The 19,621-nt window shown below is 38.1% G+C and overlaps 6 protein-coding genes across 11 annotated transcripts; 4 read left to right on the top strand and 2 right to left on the bottom strand.

Moving 5' to 3' along the window:
- The first annotated feature begins 36 nt into the window (after positions 1–36).
- On the top strand, positions 37–2,641 carry LOC135794310 (transcription elongation factor, mitochondrial). Of its 2 annotated transcripts, none has more exons than XM_065305539.1 (3): positions 37–171; positions 1,331–1,678; positions 1,738–2,641. In XM_065305539.1, exons 1-3 carry the CDS (start codon positions 133–135, stop codon positions 2,410–2,412), a joined length of 1,062 nt encoding a protein of 353 aa, XP_065161611.1. In that variant the 5' UTR covers positions 37–132; the 3' UTR covers positions 2,413–2,641. The 2 variants fall into 2 exon arrangements, with proteins under 2 accessions (XP_065161611.1, XP_065161610.1); XM_065305538.1 differs by lacking the exon at positions 37–171 and adding an exon at positions 1,117–1,275.
- A 104-nt stretch (positions 2,642–2,745) lies between these two features.
- On the top strand, positions 2,746–3,200 carry Pdrg1 (Pdrg1 prefoldin-like subunit). Its single transcript, XM_065306181.1, has 2 exons — positions 2,746–2,977; positions 3,034–3,200. Exons 1-2 carry the CDS (start codon positions 2,746–2,748, stop codon positions 3,198–3,200), a joined length of 399 nt encoding a protein of 132 aa, XP_065162253.1.
- LOC135794307 (probable E3 ubiquitin-protein ligase RNF144A-A) lies at positions 3,118–15,572 on the top strand. Of its 4 annotated transcripts, none has more exons than XM_065305534.1 (6): positions 3,118–3,203; positions 9,638–9,692; positions 9,865–10,642; positions 13,928–14,090; positions 14,150–14,505; positions 14,562–15,572. In XM_065305534.1, exons 3-6 carry the CDS (start codon positions 9,908–9,910, stop codon positions 14,808–14,810), a joined length of 1,503 nt encoding a protein of 500 aa, XP_065161606.1. In that variant the 5' UTR covers positions 3,118–3,203; positions 9,638–9,692; positions 9,865–9,907; the 3' UTR covers positions 14,811–15,572. The 4 variants fall into 4 exon arrangements, with proteins under 4 accessions (XP_065161606.1, XP_065161607.1, XP_065161605.1 ...); XM_065305535.1 differs by lacking the exon at positions 3,118–3,203 and adding an exon at positions 3,415–3,554; XM_065305533.1 differs by lacking the exon at positions 3,118–3,203 and adding an exon at positions 4,736–5,201.
- LOC135794311 (transmembrane protein 223) lies at positions 15,499–16,316 on the bottom strand. The gene is made up of 2 exons (XM_065305540.1): positions 15,938–16,316; positions 15,499–15,878 (listed from the first exon to the last, which is right to left on the bottom strand). Exons 1-2 carry the CDS (start codon positions 16,314–16,316, stop codon positions 15,580–15,582), a joined length of 678 nt encoding a protein of 225 aa, XP_065161612.1. The 3' UTR covers positions 15,499–15,579.
- Positions 16,317–16,360: 44 nt separating this feature from the next.
- JMJD5 (Jumonji domain containing 5) lies at positions 16,361–18,016 on the top strand. The gene is made up of 3 exons (XM_065305537.1): positions 16,361–17,030; positions 17,087–17,307; positions 17,369–18,016. Exons 1-3 carry the CDS (start codon positions 16,418–16,420, stop codon positions 17,804–17,806), a joined length of 1,272 nt encoding a protein of 423 aa, XP_065161609.1. The 5' UTR covers positions 16,361–16,417; the 3' UTR covers positions 17,807–18,016.
- On the bottom strand, positions 17,821–19,182 carry LOC135794312 (B-cell receptor-associated protein 31). 2 transcript variants are annotated; one of them, XM_065305543.1, is made up of 5 exons: positions 19,010–19,182; positions 18,643–18,919; positions 18,481–18,587; positions 18,285–18,422; positions 17,821–18,224 (listed from the first exon to the last, which is right to left on the bottom strand). In XM_065305543.1, the coding sequence occupies exons 2-5, from the start codon at positions 18,869–18,871 to the stop codon at positions 18,039–18,041; spliced, it is 660 nt and encodes a 219-aa protein (XP_065161615.1). In that variant the 5' UTR covers positions 18,872–18,919; positions 19,010–19,182; the 3' UTR covers positions 17,821–18,038. The 2 variants fall into 2 exon arrangements, with proteins under 2 accessions (XP_065161615.1, XP_065161614.1); XM_065305542.1 differs by having other exon boundaries at positions 18,481–18,590; positions 19,010–19,179.
- Positions 19,183–19,621: the final 439 nt, after the last annotated feature.

Genomic DNA, 19,621 nt, shown 5'->3' with positions numbered 1-19,621 from the left:
CTCAACTTGAGCGCGGGCTCTAGCTCTACCACTCCACAAGCTTGTTGGCGACTAACGTGCGATCTGGTTTGCGTTCGGCCGCATGATGGCATTGCCGTGCTGCACATGCGCTCTACGCGCTAGGGGGGAACAATGCGCATGACAGCCAACAAAGGGTCTTCATGTTTTTGGGTGAGAATTGAGGTTTTTTTAATTTGGGGATATGTCAGATAAACAAATACAAGTAATAATAACACTGGTGAACAATTTTTAACATCCGTTATATTCGATAAATGCATAAAGCGTGTGGTATTTAATAATTTATTCTTGGAAATGGGTTAGGGTGATATGAATGTTTATAATTTAGGGAATATTTGGTCATAACAGCAAAAATTGTTTATATTATATAATAACATTGCATTTTTTGGGTTTTTAGCCAAATATTTGCAAACACCCGGTATACTGGTCCCCAGATTTTAAGAATTTTTTGTTTAGATATCACACTTATCATCAGTTAGAAAAATATATAATGTCTTGATTATTACGTTTAATTAATCAAGGTAAAATGCCGTTTACGCCATCTGTGAATTTTTAAGAAACTTTATCTTTGCGGTAGGGTTAAATGAATTCACCGGTTTTATTGTTATCAACAAACGAAATGATTTTTTAAAATGATATGTACTATAATATCGACATTATATTACTACTACATATCCAGATGATTTATTTATTTTCCTGGATATTTTTATGACATTTTTGAGGTTAGCTCGCAGCAGGAAATTCTTATGACTTATTTTCCTTACACCAACTACGCAATAAAACATTTGAACTATTGCCATTTCTGTTAATGTCAATGGAGGAAAATAACAGTTTATGATTTAAGATAACCAATGTTTTGGATCTATCAACAAAAACATACTTTTATTATGGTTTTTTTTTTATCATAACGTTTGTTTTGACTAATTGTTTCGATTACACTACCTGAATACCTTAAAATCTAAGTTTAAATAGTTCCCTAAGTTGTTAATTTCATCAAAGTTCGGGTAAAATAATCACTGCAGAATATAACAATTGGTACCGTGAAAATTGTTAATAATTCAGCTGGTTGACACAGAGGCGCCATCTATCAATCATGTTCAGTAACTAAATGTTACCTGGGATAACCTTAAGAGATAAACAAATAAATCGCACATTGAATCTTTGAAAGAGATTATACAACTTCAAAAATCTTAACACAAGAAAATGTTTGCCTCCAGGTGTATATCCCACAGATTACTTGCTTCACCTACTCGAATTGTACGTTTATAAACCCTATTTTTTGTGTGTTTTGTATTATTTTATTCTATTTCAGTTTCGATGTATAAACAGCTCAAGTGATATTGATCTTCATTTCAAACCAAGATTTACTGATGAGGAAGAAGCAAAGATATTAAGCATTATAAATCAGGAAAACACTGACCAACTTCTAAAGTTTGACATGACCAGGGGTAGAGTAAAAAACTTAGAAATGTGGAGAATAAAGAATGGTCCTTTTCACTCTTTGTCTGAGATACTAGAGGTTGAGGGTCTTGGAGAAAAAGTCTTAGAAAGATTGTGCAATAGCATAATTTTAAACAAAACAAATGACAACAATCTAAAAACCGCCCAAGGGAATAGAAAACAATTGGTCACTCCACCATTTGATACAACAACATTAACAGTTAATATTTAAACAAGTTAATTATGTTTAAAACTATTAAATATAAATATTTATTCTAGAGGCTTCAATCTGCTGTTGGGATTCATGCTTGTGCAACTGGAGTTAGCTGGGCCAAACTAAACAAAGACACAAATGAAGTAGATGATTGGAATTTTCAAGATTTCAGTTTTCTCCCAAAGAAAATGTTATCCACAGAAACTTATGATATTGCTGTTGAGATTTTGAAGAGGTTGCCTGATGCTGATGTCTACGTAATGGAAGCAACTCCAACAATTAGTCCACAGAATCCACAGGCAACTAAAGCATTACCTGCCTACAATCAGCACATGGAGTTGACTTCAATGTTACTTGCATTGATCAACAGCAGTGGGAAACATGGATGTATTGGGAAACTAGAGGGTGGAGGGCTTAAAAACGGCGAATATGACATATCTCGAAATAAGGTGTACTTTTTAAGGGCATATTTATCCGCAAGATTGTTTAAAACCTTAGTGGGTAATGAACGAGTATCATCCGGGGCTATTATTAGTAAGTTATTAGATGGCCATGATGATTTACCATGCACAGCCATCACAACAAAAGGATTAATTAAATCAGAATTTATGTCACAGTCAAGTGTGCATAAAGATCTGTTAGGACACGCTCTCATGTTAATTGTCAGCTTTATGAATCTATGTGTTTATAAAAACGCTGCTAGTTTGCATGTTATTAATAGTCGTGGCCGAAAAAATTAGACAAATTGGGAAAATATAGCAATTTATGTTTATAAACAAGTGTTTCACACATAGATGGCGCTACGATGCAGTTTTTCATGTTGCAATCAACAAGTTGAGGCCATTCCTCATTTGTTTGTATTTTAATCAAGTTCCGCATGTATAATATCAAGGAAGTGTTTAATATGAAACGTGAATCTTGTGCATAGATTATAATTAACGCGGAAGTAACTCTGCTGTTCATTGCCAAGTGGTATAATCTTTTATTGTTTGTGGTGTAAAGATAACCTCTCAACTTTTAAGAAACATTACATTTCGCAACCGTGGCGCGTTTATTGTTACAAGACAAACAGTATGAATGATCCGCAAGTTAATAAAACATTAACATACCTACGACAAGTGGAAACAGTCGCGCAGGAGGTGCTCGCGAAAAAGCACCTGAAAATTGAATTATCCAACGGCAGGAATAAATTCAATGAGGCGTACAGAGCATTGCAAAAGAGTGATGAAAATCATGCATTTCTCAAGTGTGGATCTTGTTATTTAAGATTTCCCAAAGATGTTGCTATTGATGTTTTAAAAGAAGGTGCGAATTTTCATTGTATAGCTTAATATCATTTAATTATTAATTATTTTTGACAGATATTAAAACATCAACTGAAGAAATTGATGAGTTACATGAAGAAATAAGAAGAAAAGTTTCTGATCTTCGAGAGTTGGAACATCAACCTGGAATTGTTGGTTTTGGTCTTAAACCTTTAAGTGGAGTGGAAGCCAGAGCTATTTCAAAGGGTTTTGGTGATCATTAAGAGGTAAAATATTATTTTATTCATAAATTTAATGATAAATACATTTGAAATGTTAAAATCGACACTAGCGCTAATATTTATCCGCAACGTCGATTGTGTTGTGATTGCGCATGTGAATATCGATCAATTGGCGGCGGCGGCGGCGGTAGCTTCACTGCTGTTTAGGGTAGAGCCGCCCCTCCAGCGTTTGTACCCGCAGTCGCAGAGGCGTCACAACACAATGCAAGTGCAAGCTGTAAACTAGCAAGAAAAAAATCGTATCAAAGATTTGAGTATTTCAAGGATTATTTAACATTTAACATTTGATTGTGCAGCGTATCAATGATGGCAGGATTACAACGGAATGAGCATTTCGTAAGTTGTCTCGTTATTGCATTGTATATTTATCACTCCGCTCCGCAAGTCATTGTTATTCTCTCATTCGGGTCAAGTTCTTTCGATTTGTATTTTCGGCGTGGCGTTAATTTTTAAATGTCGCACTGAAGCAGCGGTTAATGATATTCATTATGTCGTTTCATGCTGGGCTTGATTGCGATTTGGAGTTAAGAGTTACGTAAACGTGAGCCTGATTGTTTTCGTCTATAATGTATGGACGTTATGCGAAGTAATCGATTTGACGATACGCCGACCTTGTCCTCGCCGCCACCGTCACAATTTCTTTTCTTTTATTGTCCCTCCGGCGAGCAATAAGCGTACATCTGCAATTTATTACCGTGTGTGTTTCTTTTGTCTTTGGTTGCAGATGGCAAACACGTGCTGGTAATCTTTCTGTGCATTGAAATTAGTGTCGATTGTAATTGCAGGCGAGGAAAACGGATTCCGCGGTTTGCGGCACGGCCTTGGGTGCTATTATTAATTTTCGCCCGTGGTTTTCTCATAGCATGCGCGGAATTGTCAAAATCGAAAGTCTAACCAGCAAGCAAAGAAAAAACATGATGGTGATAAAGAAAGGGGTAAATTATTATATTTACATCATATTTTGTTTGTTTATGACGCTGTTAGGCATAAACCACTTAACCAATTTTAATTAATTTTGGTTAGGAGATATTTGGGACCTAGGAGAATAACATAGGCTTTTTGCATATTGCAAAAAAATCATTTAAAGGGTAAAAACCGCGTGTAAAAGTTGGTAATTTGAAACATTCGCTCGCATCGACCGAAAAATAAGGTCAAAGTTGACACGGTGATGAAGTACATTTGCCCATAATTGAAATAATTTACTTCCTAATCAATAAACGAACTCGATATCAACATTCCTATTAATCTTTTGCTTAAATATAGATAATTCCGCGGAAATATTTGGTGAAAGCGCGCGTATATGATGAGTAAATGAAATGATACAGTCAATTCCGCCCCCAGCGGTAGAAAGTTCTTTAAAATGATATCTTTTTCAATGAGTTGTTTTATATTTTACCCCCTAAACCTTCCAGCGGCAACCGCGCGTCTTGCGCCTCCCACTGCGCTCGTCGCGGTTCGCGGTGTCGCGGTGTTTGCAGGATGGGTTCCGCAGTAGCGGCCGCGTCAACGGCACGGTTATCATTCGACCGGGCACTCCCGACTCATAGTTTCGTCAGCCGTGTAGAGTGTACTTTTGCTTCACTTCGCTGTTCATACGTTTAGTTTACTTTGTGTGTGCGCGCGCGCGCGTTTAGTTATTTATAATCGCGAGCGCAACATAAACACACAGCGCCGCCAGCTTCTTTGACACGGATTCCCCGACGAGAGCGGACAACTTGTTCACAGTGCTGATTGCTGTTTACTTTGGTGTGTACGGTGTCCAGCAAAAGAGTGTTGTCGAGAAGAATACAGTGGCAGTGGCGTTAAAATGGCGTGTTTTAGTCGGTTACCAAACTGGTAGCTGTCTAGCGACTGTTGCTGACCGAGAACGACGGCTAGTGTCTATGTTGGATAGTTTTCTAGTGCGAAGTGAATCCATTCCACACGTGGCACCTGCATGAGCGGATTCCCAGCTGGTGTGTGCGGGGACATTTTCGATACAGTGTAGGTAGAAACACGCATACAATGTCTAGCTCTGGGTGTAATTAATGTTTACGTTTTTACGACTCGCGGGACGGGTCGTCATTAACCGTGCGTACATGTCATTACGTGCGCGTTTAAAGTTTAAAAGTTAAACGGGTGCCCGAAATGCACACTGCGTTCCGCTTTTCGGTTGTTTACCGTCTTATCGCCGCTGCACACGCTATATACACACACACATGCACGCTGGTGAATTGATGAATGTATAAATAATTTCGCATGAAATGTCTAAATATTTATGGGGAGACGGATGGGTGCACAATTGAAGGTGTCACGTGCCGCACACGTGGTATTTTATTTCTAATTGTGTTGGTTAATAAATTTGAAGGTTTTTGATTATTGGTTTGATTTTGACATATATGAAGCGGAACTTGATTTCCCTGTTACTATCTTGTTTAGCCATGAAATGTATCGTGAAGGCTATTATGCGATTGCTGGTTAAAAATTTGTACATTTTTATTCGTGAAGGAATATAATATTAGCCTAGGTTAACTTAGTTTTTGATAAATTGCCGGAAAGACCTGTTTTGGTTTAGTATATTGTAGCTTTTGAACTTTTAATATTTATTTTTGGGTTTAATTTAGTTTTTTATGTTTAATTTTAACTTGTTATCTAAACGCCGTGTTTATTTGAGGACTTTGCCTTTTTGTGTGCGCAAATAATGAAACATTATATTTTGCGCACTTTTTTTGGTGTTTTTTGAAATTTACATTGTATTATTTTTTTCTTTTTAACTTCGCTCGCGTTGATAATTTATTGGAAATTAATTTTTTTGTTGCCCGAACATGTAAATTGTTTTGCACACCCTTCAAGTTGAATTTTTGCGGCAAAAAGTGGCCTATGTTATTCTCCTGGGTCCAAATTATTTCCAAACTAAAATTTATCAAAATTTGTTGAGTTGTTTTTGCATAGCAGCATCACAAACATACCAACACGTTTTGTTTAATATATTGTGAATTTTCACTATTACTCACGCCAACTATTTACGTAAAAGTGACGTTTTTGGACAATTTTTTGACCACAAATCCCGCAGGATGTATTGACCCAAAATTGACGAAATCTAACTATTCCTGCTTTCAATTAATAGCGCAAAAATAGTCTGAAGGATGTGCGGTTGCATGCTTAAGCCAATTTTAGAATATACATGACTCATTGTTTATTGTTGCCACTCGTGAATAACATGAATATAATTTTTTGCACACCTTCGAACACATTCACATAATTAGCGAGCGTTTTGCGATTTTCGCGCAGCACCAACATGTACATATCGATAAGTAAATATTAATAATTTATGCACTCGCGTAAATTATAAATTACACAAAACCTACAAACGCCATTATCAGTTAGTCAATAGTCGAAACGATAGAGTAAACTAATTAATAGCGCGCGACATTGAACGAATCGCGCATTATCGAAATATTTAACAACTTGTATATATCGGCAAGGCCACTCGTCCTTAAAATGTTTACACCAAAACACCATCACTCACTCCTGCATGACATGCGTGGTTTCTTCCTGCTCCAGCCAAACAAACAGTTTTTTGTCTCGCGGGACACACGTTCGTGTGAACGAACCAAATTAATTAGTGTCGAAACGGTGCAAATATTGTTATTATGAATATGTATTCCGAATGGGAACACTTCAAGTTCAAGATGCATGCAAACTTGACAAACGAGTTTGTTTATTACGCGCTGCCGCCGCGCAAAATGAGCCAACCAGCGGCCATCGGCAAGCAGCAGGCACAGATCTACACATTTCCAGTTAGTTTTTGTTTATTCCTGTGGTATGTGTACAACGGGTTGTGGAAACAATGCGAATTTTTATGAATAGAGGAAATAAGATCGTATTCCCACACGATACGTTCGTATATAAAACTATTGTTTAAATATATGCGCCAAGAAAGGAAAAAAAAAACGTTACTTTTGTGTCGAGTCACTTCGCAGGAAATAATAAAAAACATAGAAACTGGTTTATTTTTTAGAATGTGTATTAGAATACTAGATAAATAGCTATTTTAAACAGAGTGTATTAAATTCAATACATTTTACAGGTATAATTTGCTTGAATGCATTCATTTTTATTTTACGTTGATATGAACGTTAATTTGTCTCACAAAGTTGACTGGGTGATATGTTATCGTAATGGTATGCGTGGGAAAATGAATTGTTAAAGAAAAACCCGTATATTATTATAGGAAACGTGCAGAAACACTAAATTAACTAGAAAAATTTTAAAATGGAAAATCCGAAATATAAATTTACTGAAAAATCGTTCTTATATTATAGAAATTTGCAATGCAATTTGTATTTTCCGTCGTTACACAGAGGAACTATGACGAGGAAATTAATTTTAAACATAATGTATAAAATTAAATACATTTAGTTAATTTTATTCACTTTTACATTATTTACGTTGATAGCAGCGTTAATTTGTCTCGCAAAGTTGACTACGTGATATGTTATCGTATTGATATGCGTGGGAAAATGAAGTTTTTAAAGGAAAACCTGTATTTTATCATTTAGGGCGCGCAGAATTACTAAAAATGTAAAAGTGGAAAATCCAAAATATGTAACATAATTTATATCTTATTTTTTAAAGAGATAAGATATAAATAGCTCTTAAAAATGATAATTGATTATGCTATTAATAATAATTATGTTTAAATTGCACGATTTCCCAACCCAGGTTTTTATTATCTTGTTTACCACCTACGAGTCAAATTTATTGACGAATTATTTATTCATATTGCGCGGTGTACTGTCAAAATATTTATTGCAGAAAACGCGTCACACGTCATGAAAACTCGTCGCTGGGAATTTGAGCGTTTGCGCACGTTTCAAGCATTTCAATACCGAATAACGCGCGTATGATGCTTATCAGTAGTGGTAATTGTGTTGTTATTGTCTTCATTGTCTGAAATGTGACTAAATCGAGGCGTTTTCGCTGAAATGACGACACGTCGTTCTCTTATCACAACATTAAAACATTCAAATCCACGTCAGGCGGTGCGACTTATCGCGATTAAACAAACTAAACGACTCTCTTTAACCTGCACGCTGTATTACTCAATAATTTAGCGCAGATGTTAATTTGTGTCTACGTAAGTGTCAAGTTGTACGTCACAAGTTTACAATCGAAATTGAATTTAACTCTTGAATTGGCCAGGTATCGTTCAAGTTTAACAATTAGATAATTAAATGTTTGAGCGGTAATAAAGCTTTAAAATTTAAATCCACAGACAACAATAAAATGCAATTGATGCGAAGGAAATTTTAATCTTATATAATGGCATCGATGCGTCTCGGGTTTATCTGGTGAGTGACCGATTAATACAACAATTAAATTTGAACATGCCATACTATTATTAATAGGCTGAGTAGGGCGATAAGTGATAACCCTAGCGCGAATCATTTTAATTAGACACGAAATTTTAATTGCGTGCGGTGATTGACCTCTTAATTTGTCTCGACTAATTGAATTCATCATAATTATACCTTGGGCATTAGTGATCACAATGGTTTCTTCTCTCTTTATGCTTGTGATGAAAAAAGTTTATGTTGGGCAATGGATAATGTTGCAAGACGACGGCGCGAGCAAAGTGAAAACAACCTTGAACTTGCGGGCCTGGTGCCTGGTGTGTCTTGTGTTTGACTCGGCAAAAAGCCGCGGTAGTTGAAATGTTTTCTATTTTTTTTTTCTTCTGTTGTTGTTGTGCCGCCATGACAGTGGTTTCCTTTTTACCATGCTGTAACTTTCTTCGCGGACGTGATTCGCGCTCGAACTCTTTCCTCACATATACGAGAACATACTTTGATTACGATTACTTTCCTAAGTTAAGCATGATTTTTATTCAAATTTGAAGGGGTGCACAAGCAGTTAATACAAAATCATTTAAAAGATTTTTTGTTCTTTTATGTAACGTCACTTTTTTAAAACATAATAAAATACCTGATCTCCTAAGATCAGTTTATCTTAGTTTATATTGAATTAATAATAAAAATAAACAAATTTAAGTTAATGTAAAATATTTTTTAAATAGTTTTGTTTGTGTTTTTATTATAGTTTTATTGCGTTTTACTTTCTTACATTTCGATGCGCGTTCGCGTGCGACAAGTGCCGTTAGGATTGCTAATGGCGAAGTAGAAATAGAAATGAGAAATGTAAAATGTAAAATGCATAACTGGTTTTGGCCTCTTGGATATGAATATTGAACACTGGAATATCTTGCGTGTATGTGTGTGCGATATTAAATTTTCACAGAAAAAAGAGAAACTTCTGCGCGCGCTGGTTGAGAACTAAGTTCAACGCTCCTACAATTCGCACCGAACTTCCACTTACCGCGAATAGATACCAACAACTTGCACTTGCAATAAAAATAAATTTATTTCTCTTTTTTTCAGGACCCGCCAGGTCTCTGGATACACCACAGACTGACAACACTAACATTACAAAATGGTAAATATATTATTGACATAAACGTCAATTAATTATCCCTGTCTCCGTCAATCATTTATTTCTATTCTGGGCTTCTCATTTTTTCATTTCTGTTAAATGTCCTACGCATAAAATGGTATAAATTTGATCCGCGGATGATGGGTAAGAGGTTGTTTAATTGTAATTATTCTAGGATCTGCAGGGATGTGAATCGCATGCTTCTCGGTCGCTGAAAGATGACGTTACCGATAGGCCCGCTGTGCGGGGACAATAACAACAGCGCGCTACCCCTGCGAGGCGCGCGTCGTAAGCAGCAGTGCCTGAGCGCGGCCTTCGCAGACCAGCCGGCGAAGCGGGAACGCCGGCGCGCCATATGCTCCTGGTCGGTGGGCTACGGCACGCTGAGCCACCACCAGCAACAACAGGACGACGGGCTGCCGGCGATCCATGCGGCCACCGCCGTGCCCGTCCATCAACCGCCACCACAGCCACAACAGCGCCGCAATTTTCTCGCGATGCCCGGCCTCAAGTCATTGGTCACCCGCCGTCGGAATTCCGGCTCGGCGGAACCCTCCTCAGTACCACTGGTACGCCGGAATGGAAGTAGTAGTAATCTCGTGCGATCGGCGGCTAGTCTAGCTAGTCTGCGTAAGTGTGAGACCGTGCTGGCGCTCACCGGGGTCCTGAGGACCTCTTCGTCCAGCAGTGATCTGGAACCCATCAGACCTGTTAATCGGTTGCGGGAGTCGACGCTGGAAGGGTCGCATTCACGAATATGCTCACGCTGCTCCAGTTTGTTGTCTCTGGCGTCGACATCTCGATATTCCTTGGATGCCGCTGGTGGTGGGTTTGTACAAGTGACCAAGGAGGATGACGAGACGCGGACGATATTGTGTAAGCTGTGCTTAGTTGAGGTGCCTTTCAAACATGCCATTCGACTGCAGCAGTGCAATTGCTCCTTCTGCTCCGAGGTGAGTAATCATTAATCATTATAGTGTTGTTTATTTACTTTGAAAGCACGTTTTTTTATTGATTGTAAGTGAATTGTATCAGAATTGAGTCAGGGACAAACATACTCATAATTTATTGTTGACGTCATTAAGTTACCTTAGTTATTTTATGCGTGGGAGGCCTGGAAAGTTAAGAAAACCCTCGGAGTGATTTTGAAATCGTTCTCCTCTTGAGAAAATTTATGAAGTTTGGTTATGTAAGTTGTAAAGTGGGTGGTCAGACATGGAAGCATTTTTAGCACGTATTCATGTGTGTTGAGCGTTTTCCGGCGCCCCCGGGGGGCGGGACCCCGCGTAAGACCGCAAAAACGTGCGTTTCGTGCATAATTGCCTGCTCGTTGGGAAATTGCGCATGCACGAAGACCGCACGCGGTGGAAAGCTGCACGGTGGAAAACAATGCGGGCGATAATTGCGCGCCGATTTGCTAATCACCGTTATTGTTATTGCGTTCGCGCACGCTGCGCACGGTATGTCTCGTGCATGCTTAATGGCACAAGAAGTATGTGCGCACCTTTTTTGTAAGTACACAACCCGTGTGAAGAATAATGTGGCTTCATTCCGAGTCTATCCACGAAATAAAAAGTCGAAATTGAGACGCAGTTGTGGTTTTTTTGTTTCATACTCGCGCGGAATTTAAAACTTGGAAATAATAAAAACGTAGTAGTTGACAAGTTTAGCTCATTAAGTTGAGTTTTTTTAAATTTAATTTCTGAATTATTTAATAATCAATGCTCAATCATGTTAATTACAACAGTTGAAAAGGCACTTATCAACGCTTGTAATTGAAATTTTCTTATTCGTGTTTGCCTTGATGCAAATTTATTTGATTTGTTCAACAAGCGATAACGACCTCATTAATTTAAAGTACTTAATCTAGTTTGGCATCTTTGTATGGCTGACCTGTGGACATTAAGTTTCATCAGTGGTTATTACGAAGCAATCATTTTAATTATGCTCGACACCTTCTGTTGTTATATTCGAGTGTCGTGTGAGCTTATAAAGTGTGTTAAGTTGACTTTCGATTTTGTTTGCAACTTCTCAACCGCTGGCGATGTGCGAACTTGCTGAGTAAACATGACGTCACGCTTTTAATTTCTGTATTGTCGTCTTGATTTTTGGGCATTCATGTTTTCAAATTATTGATTTATTTACCTCGCAGACTTGAGAAACGAATTGTGTTGGTTGTATTTTGGTTCCACAACTTTCTAAATGTTGAGAATTCGTAGATGAAATCAAACGGCGCCGGACGCTCACGAAAAATGCGTTTAGTCTCGACACGCGTTTGCAGGAAATCATTTCGCTTCTCGGCAAAGGAGAAGTGCGTAATTACTTTCATTTGCTGCGGCGCGCACGGCGAGTGGATTCGAATGCAATTAGACGCGAGTTGTGAGCGCGTACTTGAAAACTTAAAAATAAACGCGGAATTCGATTAGCAGCTGCTAGCGGCAGCTCCTGCCGAGCGAGTGATGAGGGACAGTTGCCGTTTATTAGATAAAAAATAATTACGCTGGAGTAATACAACCTTGTAATTACAATTTTATTGATTAGCTTTATTTGCGGTCAGTTTTTTCCAGCTATTTAATTGAATATTCATTTGATTTGTCATTAAACGGGTTCTCCTCAATAATATCAACTTTAATGGACCAACTCACGTCTTTAATTCGATATGGACCCTAGGAAAGTGGAGGGGGCGGAGTGGGTGTCTCAGGCGCGCGTGAGGAAGTGGCGCATTGCGCAACGCCCAATAAGGGAGCTTCTCCCTTCCCCCACCACTTTTCGCTGGACTACCGCAGGTATAAAAGGGCGACGCGCAGTGCTCCGTCCTCAGTCGTTCACGAGCCGTCCAGTCGCAGTTATCTAGGTTTTCTCCCCTCCACTTTCCTCGGGTTTTCGGTTCTACTCTGGTTGCGCACAGTGTAAAGTCTAACTCACATGGCGCTTACCGGTTTTTTGCGATCATAAATTCCCAGATTATATTAGTTTTAAACCTATGTATGAATTTAAAATTTAAATGTTTGTCATTGTCTCGTCTCTTGACATTAATACATTCGCATAAATCAACATGATATAAAGATGTAACAGTCGTGCATTTTATTATTATTATTTTGAATGTAAAGCAGATACATTGTTGCAAAACGTTTGTTCTGGCGACCTTAAACTTCCACACCGCCTGTGTGATTTGTAATTTAATTAAGAATCGTCCCGATGCGGTCAAGGATGATGCTGCGGATGGTTATAAAAATAGTATACACATCGATTTGAAACCGTTTATGTTGTTCACGTAATATGTCTGCAGTAGTTACTCACGCATAATATGTATAATGTGTTGTAATTTGTTCAAATTGAAGACAACTTCGGTGACTCTCCAGATTATGACGCAAGTAACAAATTGTTGAATAAATACGAGAGCCTATTGACAAGTCGTAAGTGGGAAGGTAAATGTTTTAGAAGATATTACGTATAATTCTGTCTGATTGTCAGAAATTACGACAATTGTCAAGAGATGGTTCTTGTTTTTTTCAACCGCAAGTTGAATTCATGTCATGATTGTCTTCTTTGGTGTGAATGTTTTGTTTACACCTTGATTCCGCTCACGATTAGCCATGAAATTGTTTACTTGATTCTTGATTTTTATGAATATTAAGTGCAATATCATGCGTCACAGTTTTTCCTTTCTCTTTGATCTTTGAATCAATGCAATTGATTATGAAGCAGAAACCTACGTAAATCTATTTAGTTATTTTGAGGCAATTTTGTACAATAATCAGAAATCGAAACGGGACTTTTGAAACTTGCAACCGCAGTAGGCGCGCCATAGTTTTTCCTTTCACATTGCACAAGTCCCGTTGCGTTCCGATGCGAAATAGAAACTGCACAATTTCGTCAGTCGCGTACTTTCAATATAATTCGAAGAAATTAAAATAAAATCAACAACGCGTTTCGTGTACAGAGTTGCGTTTCCACATTGTGTTGTTTGCCAACCGAGTGGATCATGTTGTCATCGCGAAAACTCATGTCGATGGGTAATTGCGAATCGTCTCGCATGCATAATTGGCTTTTATATAATCGTGCCGTTTTCGCAGCGAACCTTGAAGGCGGATCAAGTAATGAATTGCCTTGCGCACAACCAGCTGCTTATTACCGTCTCTATGTGCAACCACCAATGAAATATTCCTATAACATTTATTTATATTAATAAACATGGCGGCCGGTGATAATAATTAATTATTTATTCTCTTTTGCAGTGCATGAAGTCGTATGTGGAGTTCGAGATAGCCGAAGGGGCGTACGACATTTCCTGCCCGGATGCGCAATGTCCCGCACAGGGCGTTCTCGTGCAGGACGAAATCAAAAGACTGGTCGGCGACGAAATGCTCGAGAAGCATCTCAAATATCGTCTCAATCGAGGTCAGTTGTGGCTTTTAATCATTTTACAAACAAATAAAATGATTTTATTGTGTTTTTAGAGGTTGAAATCGACAAGAATCGCATGTGGTGTCCACGCGCCGGCTGTGAAACAGTTTGTAGCGTGTGTCCACCTTCGAAGAAGCGCAAACCGCAATGCGTGCATTGTCCCCAGTGCGCCGTCGACTTTTGCAGCGCTTGCAAACTGGAATGGCATCAGGATCTCACCTGTGAGGAGTACAACAAACAGCTGGCTAAACAGGGCCGTGCTGAGGAGACGGGCATTCCTTTCGATTCAGACCTCATCAAGTGCTGTCCCATGTGTAATGTTCCAATCGAGAAGGACGAGGGATGCGCGCAGATGATGTGCAAACGTTGCAAGCATGTGTTTTGCTGGTATTGCTTGGCCAGTCTAGATGTATGCAAGTATATACATGATGATTTCCTGCAAAACTAATATAATTTTATTGGCAGGATGACTTTCTACTACGACACTATGACAAAGGGCCTTGTAAGAATAAACTCGGCCATTCACGAGCGTCGGTGATCTGGCATCGGACGCAGGTGATTGGTATCTTTGCTGGTTTTGGCATTCTCCTGCTGGTGGCGTCGCCGCTGTTGTTGCTGGCGGCGCCGTGCATCGTCTGCTGCAAGTGCCGTGTGTGCAATGCTGGCACGACGAAACTCGACAACGAAGATGAGCTTCCAGGCGAGAGCAATTAGTTAGGCCCCCCACCCCGTATCCATGCAACACTTCATCATATTTTCTAGTCTTTGCAAGCAGACAACAAAAATTACGAGGAGGACGAGTTGCATACTGTTTCCAGCAGCCGCCGACATGACGGTCACTCTTGTACATTTAACAATTAGAACGCTTTGCGGGCGTTTCGGACATGGCATGGACGGAATCTGTGATAGAACGAACTGTGATGATTGTCTCTAACCGTCTGTGTCCGAAACTCAAGACGTAAAAGATTTACATTGATTTTGTAAATTAATTATTTTTACTTTGTAATTACGAATGGTCCACCCCCCTCAAATCTCTTTTCTTAGTGTACTTAATGCGATAAGTCTGAAGCGGATGTAATTAAGCTTCGTTACGTTTTTATTTTTTGATTTGTTTTAGATTTAACAACAACACAACCAGCATCAACGAAAGTTATTGTTTTTCCTCATGCGAAAACGACGACTGATTAACTTTTTATTACTATTATTTTTTTAATTTCCTAATTTTTGAGGTTTAAATTCGGTTTTGAATGCGCTTTTTTAAATATGCGATTCCTTCTCGTCTAAAATGATTCTTCAAAACATTCATAGTCAATTAGAAGCCATAAATAAGTAAATAACATCACCACTTTGACGCAGATACAACTCTTAGCAAAAGAATTACATAAAACAACATAAAATGATATACCTAATGAAATATATATTGTTACATTATTTATATTTGGGTACTGTGTACTTAATATATTATTATTACCAGGATATTGATCTACTGTTTAAATGATCGCTTCAATCCTGCGGTGTGATCGAAAAGAGCCGTATTCTTGAATTCGCCACGCATATCCAGAATGTAATGCAGGTAATGATTTCGTACTTTAATTGGGAGTTGAGATGGAGCACCTTGGCGGGTTTCTTTGCAGCTAACATCTCGTAATGGGACGTTTAATATACGGTTCTGACCAAATGGCGTATAACACACGAATGTAATTTCGTTTCCACCCTTGCGCAAGATTAAATACCTAACTGATTTTAAGGTATACATCCAGGAAATGACCAAAATACCATATCCTAAACAAGATATCAATCTTTAAAGAATGCTACTTGATAAATTCAAGTTAAATACTTGCCTATTAGAAATGAACCAATTGCTATAGTGTTTCGATACTTATTCTCCCCTAAATTGAACTTTCTCCACCAAGGAAGCTCACTTTTCTTTTCCATTGTGACTGGTGCATCTCTGAGGTGATTAAATGCAAAGTGTGATAGGTATGCCCAGAAACCAAACTGGCATACTGAGAATATGCTAAGCATTTTGAAGAACCTTGCATTATCGTATTTGAAGAGTATCACATCTTTGATTACGTTTGTGTTTACTTTGTAAGCACCTTCGCAGTAGTTCCGCACTGGTAATTGCTTCTTAGTGCATAGTGATTGATATAAATTAAGGTTTTTATTGCCACAGAAGATTGTTCTTAAGTTAGCCAGTTTGGTCAGGTATAGAGACATTTTACACGTGAGATAAGTTGATTGTTGCCGGTCGTCAAAGTTACATAACCTTTAAAAAAAGTTGTGCGCGATTGATGAAAACAGTGATTTTCTTATAAAATATGCATGTTATTCAAGACTTACTAAATCTTATAAATAAAGGTGAAGATTTACTAGTGCCATTTGCAAAGATCCATCCACATATTAAAGAATTAATGATAGAATGTGAATCAATTACAAGCGGTAAAAAAGATGTAACAAATTGCAATTTGAGGCAAATTGAGTACATTTTGTGCTATTTACACGATCATTTGAATATTGGCAAATGGGATGAAGTAGCAGAATACTACAGACAAGCATATACATCCGCTAGTTATATGAAAACATTAATTGTTTTACAATTAAACTCTTCCTTCAATATTGATAAAAATATTGAAGTCGTTAAAACAGCTCTTCAAGTAATTGATAAAGGTTTCTTATTGGGATTGCCCCTTGTGAGTAATTTAACATTACTTACTGATTGTGCTAGAATACTTACAAAATATGTGAGTGAAAATTCGGTTTCAAGTAGTAAATTTAACCAAACTGAAGAACTATCAAGTTTCCCGCATAAAAAACAGAAAGTTGAGCACAAAGTTCCTGTTTCTGGTCGCCCTATAGATGGCGTTGTGTGTCCTTCAATCGAAATGTTTCGGAAAGAATATTTTACACCAGAAAAACCGTTGGTAATTCGTGGTATGTGAATATTTTCTAGGGTAATTCTTCTGATTTTATTTAAATGTTTCTTTTAGAGGGTATGACAACATGGCCGGCAATGACCAAGTGGCTAGATATAAATTATTTGTTGAATATTGGTGGTGACCGCACAGTGCCTATAGAAATTGGTAGTTCGTATTCGTCAGATGATTTCTCACAAAGATTGATGACTTTTCGTGATTTCATCAAGAACTATTACAACGCAGAGGACGGAAAAGAAATTGGATATTTAGCTCAACATGATCTACTAACGCAGGTGACATTAAACTCTTTTCATTTCAATAATACCAAAATACAAAAACATAATGTACGTTTAGATTCCAACGTTGATTGAAGATATAAAAGTACCAGACTACTGCTGTTTGAAACGAATACAAGAGTCCGATGATTACAATGATATCGACGATGTTGAACCTGAAATAAACGCATGGATAGGTCCAAAAGGCACCGTTTCTAGTTTGCATTTCGATCCAAAAGATAATCTGCTTTGCCAAGTGTACGGCGCGAAACAGATAATCATGTTTGCACCTAGCGATACGAAATATTTGTACGTGTATGATGATATGCCAATGTTGAGCAACACATCGCAAGTTGACCCAACGAATCCAGATCTGTCGTCATTCGCAGAGTTCAAAAATGCCACGTTGTACACGTGTATTCTGCAAGCTGGCGAAATGGTTTACATCCCACCAAAATGGTGGCATCATATCATCGCATTGGAAAAGAGTTTCTCCGTGAATTTCTGGTGGCAATGAATGGTAAGACTCTAAATTATTAACAATATTTATTTTGATATCCGCTAAACTACATGAAAATACTCTCAATCACATCCCATTCACCAGTCATTAGAAAAGTACACTTGCCACATCTAAGAAATAAATTATTTTGATGCGGGTTAAAGAAGCCGGTATATTTTGTGAGTTGTAGAGAGTTATTATTGAATATCATGTTTGAAAATTTGAAAATGGAGTATATTTAAGTTTCAGTCTAATCATCCTTCTTGTCTCCTTTGCCTGAGACTGTTACTTGTTTTTGTAACTTGCTGTGCTCCTCACACAACCTGTCATATTCCTTTGTGAGATTTTCTGCCTGTGATTTTAAGGCCTTTTTATCCTTGGCCTCCAAGATCAGCTCAGCTTCAAGTTCCTTGACTTGTTTCTTCAAGTTATCAACCTGTAATAATCAAATGGGTTATGATTACTAACTAGTCACTTTTAATATGTTTGTTATTACTTCTTTGTTGGGTTCATTTGCATCTTTCATAAATGCACGAGCGGCGCTGGACGCACCAGCAGCTTGTTTGAGAGCAGCCTCAGATTGGGCAAGAAGTCCAGCCTGGGATGAAATCAAGCTGACAAGACGACGAATCACCTGTTTAAAATTATTGTTATTGAATGACCTTCAAAAATCTAAATATCAAATTACTTACAAGTGACAGGAACAAAGCAAAACCAGAAATGTAAAAGTTCCTCTGTGCTCTAAAAAGCCTCATATTCTCTTGCATTTCAGCATCCAAATGTTTGTGTTCTCCATCACCTTCTAAAAAAAACTTAATCTTGTGCTGATGTGCTATAAATAGACTACAACTCACCATGGTGCGAATATTTTCTCATCTCACGAATTGCGTCCAACAAGAATAACACCAACACAGCCAGCAGAATCATAAAATAAATGCCTGCCTGTGCTTGCAGGCCCTGCAGGAATCTGGACTTGAAGAGACTATTCCATCTTTTTGGACTTGCAATTGGCAGAACCAATAACAACACCACCACAATTTCGATGTAGAGGAAACCGGCGATCAAAGTCCACTGTAAGCTCATTTTCTTTACTTTTTTTAACTATTGCGCCGAAGAGTAGATAAACTGCAACTGAAGTTCAACGGAATGACATGAAAAGTTTATTCGGATGACAGGCGTATTCTGCATGATTATATAGGAGAATAACGGTAGTATACTTACACGCTGGCGGAATGCTGACAAAACTCTGATGTGGTTCTTACTGCAGAGCTCGCGGTCACGGCGTTTTGTATCAGAATCTATTCATGGAAACAAGCCGAAGTTGGGCGACAGATTCGAGTACGTGGGGTTGAAAGTACAGAGACAGCTGACTCATTATTTTACTTTCCGCCAATCGTGGCATAGACGTCGAGAACAATTGCGATGTTGCCGTTATTAATCCGGGTCTGGTTCCCCACCAACGCATTCAAAATTTTCAAATAGCGCAATTCTTATCATATAACTTAGCAAATTTCGTCATTATTGCACAATTTAATAGTTGTGATTACAATATAATCATTTGCCGGTATCCTCCTTCAAAATCCATAGTTTTATTGAACACAATCTGTAATCAAATAATCAAAAAGTAATATTTCATTCTTATGTATATACCAGGGGACTAATTTTGTATGTCGAGTCTATTTTGAGGTTTAGTTCTACGCCTAAACGCATCATGGCGCTAGTGACACTTTTGCAAAGTTAAACGTGTATGCTCGATAAATACCCAACGCATTGTAGTCGTCTTAATCGGGCAGGTGTGTCGCGACGCGTTTCTATTGCAAGTCTCGTTTGTTT

Source organism: Atheta coriaria, unplaced genomic scaffold (assembly GCF_025399875.1).
Source record: "Atheta coriaria isolate IRGN ID8LTWV9N9 unplaced genomic scaffold, Caltech_Dcor_3.1 hic_scaffold_6_pilon, whole genome shotgun sequence".
Taxonomy (NCBI): domain Eukaryota; kingdom Metazoa; phylum Arthropoda; class Insecta; order Coleoptera; family Staphylinidae; genus Dalotia; species Dalotia coriaria.
Note: the sequence above shows the minus strand (reverse complement) of the source record. Positions and strands in the feature narration are given on the sequence as shown.

What these genes read in the sequence shown, in the direction of transcription:
- LOC135794310 (XM_065305538.1), top strand. Translation starts at nt 1,222, where the DNA reads ATGTTTGCCTCCAGGTGTATATCCCACAGATTACTTGCTTCACCTACT. An exon ending in TTGCTTCACCTACTCGAATT is followed by an intron (nt 1,276 to 1,330) that starts GTACGTTTATAA and finishes ATTCTATTTCAG; the next exon opens with TTTCGATGTATAAACAGCTC. An exon ending in TTGATACAACAACATTAACA is followed by an intron (nt 1,679 to 1,737) that starts GTTAATATTTAA and finishes TATTTATTCTAG; the next exon opens with AGGCTTCAATCTGCTGTTGG.
- Pdrg1 (XM_065306181.1), top strand. Translation starts at nt 2,746, where the DNA reads ATGAATGATCCGCAAGTTAATAAAACATTAACATACCTACGACAAGTG. An exon ending in TATTGATGTTTTAAAAGAAG is followed by an intron (nt 2,978 to 3,033) that starts GTGCGAATTTTC and finishes TATTTTTGACAG; the next exon opens with ATATTAAAACATCAACTGAA.
- LOC135794307 (XM_065305534.1), top strand. Translation starts at nt 9,908, where the DNA reads ATGACGTTACCGATAGGCCCGCTGTGCGGGGACAATAACAACAGCGCG. An exon ending in CAAATATCGTCTCAATCGAG is followed by an intron (nt 14,091 to 14,149) that starts GTCAGTTGTGGC and finishes TTGTGTTTTTAG; the next exon opens with AGGTTGAAATCGACAAGAAT. An exon ending in ATTGCTTGGCCAGTCTAGAT is followed by an intron (nt 14,506 to 14,561) that starts GTATGCAAGTAT and finishes TTTTATTGGCAG; the next exon opens with GATGACTTTCTACTACGACA.
- LOC135794311 (XM_065305540.1), bottom strand. Translation starts at nt 16,316, where the DNA reads ATGTCTCTATACCTGACCAAACTGGCTAACTTAAGAACAATCTTCTGT. An exon ending in AATTGGTTCATTTCTAATAG is followed by an intron (nt 15,879 to 15,937) that starts GCAAGTATTTAA and finishes TATCTTGTTTAG; the next exon opens with GATATGGTATTTTGGTCATT.
- JMJD5 (XM_065305537.1), top strand. Translation starts at nt 16,418, where the DNA reads ATGCATGTTATTCAAGACTTACTAAATCTTATAAATAAAGGTGAAGAT. An exon ending in AAAACCGTTGGTAATTCGTG is followed by an intron (nt 17,031 to 17,086) that starts GTATGTGAATAT and finishes TGTTTCTTTTAG; the next exon opens with AGGGTATGACAACATGGCCG. An exon ending in AACATGATCTACTAACGCAG is followed by an intron (nt 17,308 to 17,368) that starts GTGACATTAAAC and finishes ATGTACGTTTAG; the next exon opens with ATTCCAACGTTGATTGAAGA.
- LOC135794312 (XM_065305542.1), bottom strand. Translation starts at nt 18,871, where the DNA reads ATGAGCTTACAGTGGACTTTGATCGCCGGTTTCCTCTACATCGAAATT. An exon ending in GAGAAAATATTCGCACCATG is followed by an intron (nt 18,591 to 18,642) that starts GTGAGTTGTAGT and finishes AGTTTTTTTTAG; the next exon opens with AAGGTGATGGAGAACACAAA. An exon ending in TTGCTTTGTTCCTGTCACTT is followed by an intron (nt 18,423 to 18,480) that starts GTAAGTAATTTG and finishes AATTTTAAACAG; the next exon opens with GTGATTCGTCGTCTTGTCAG.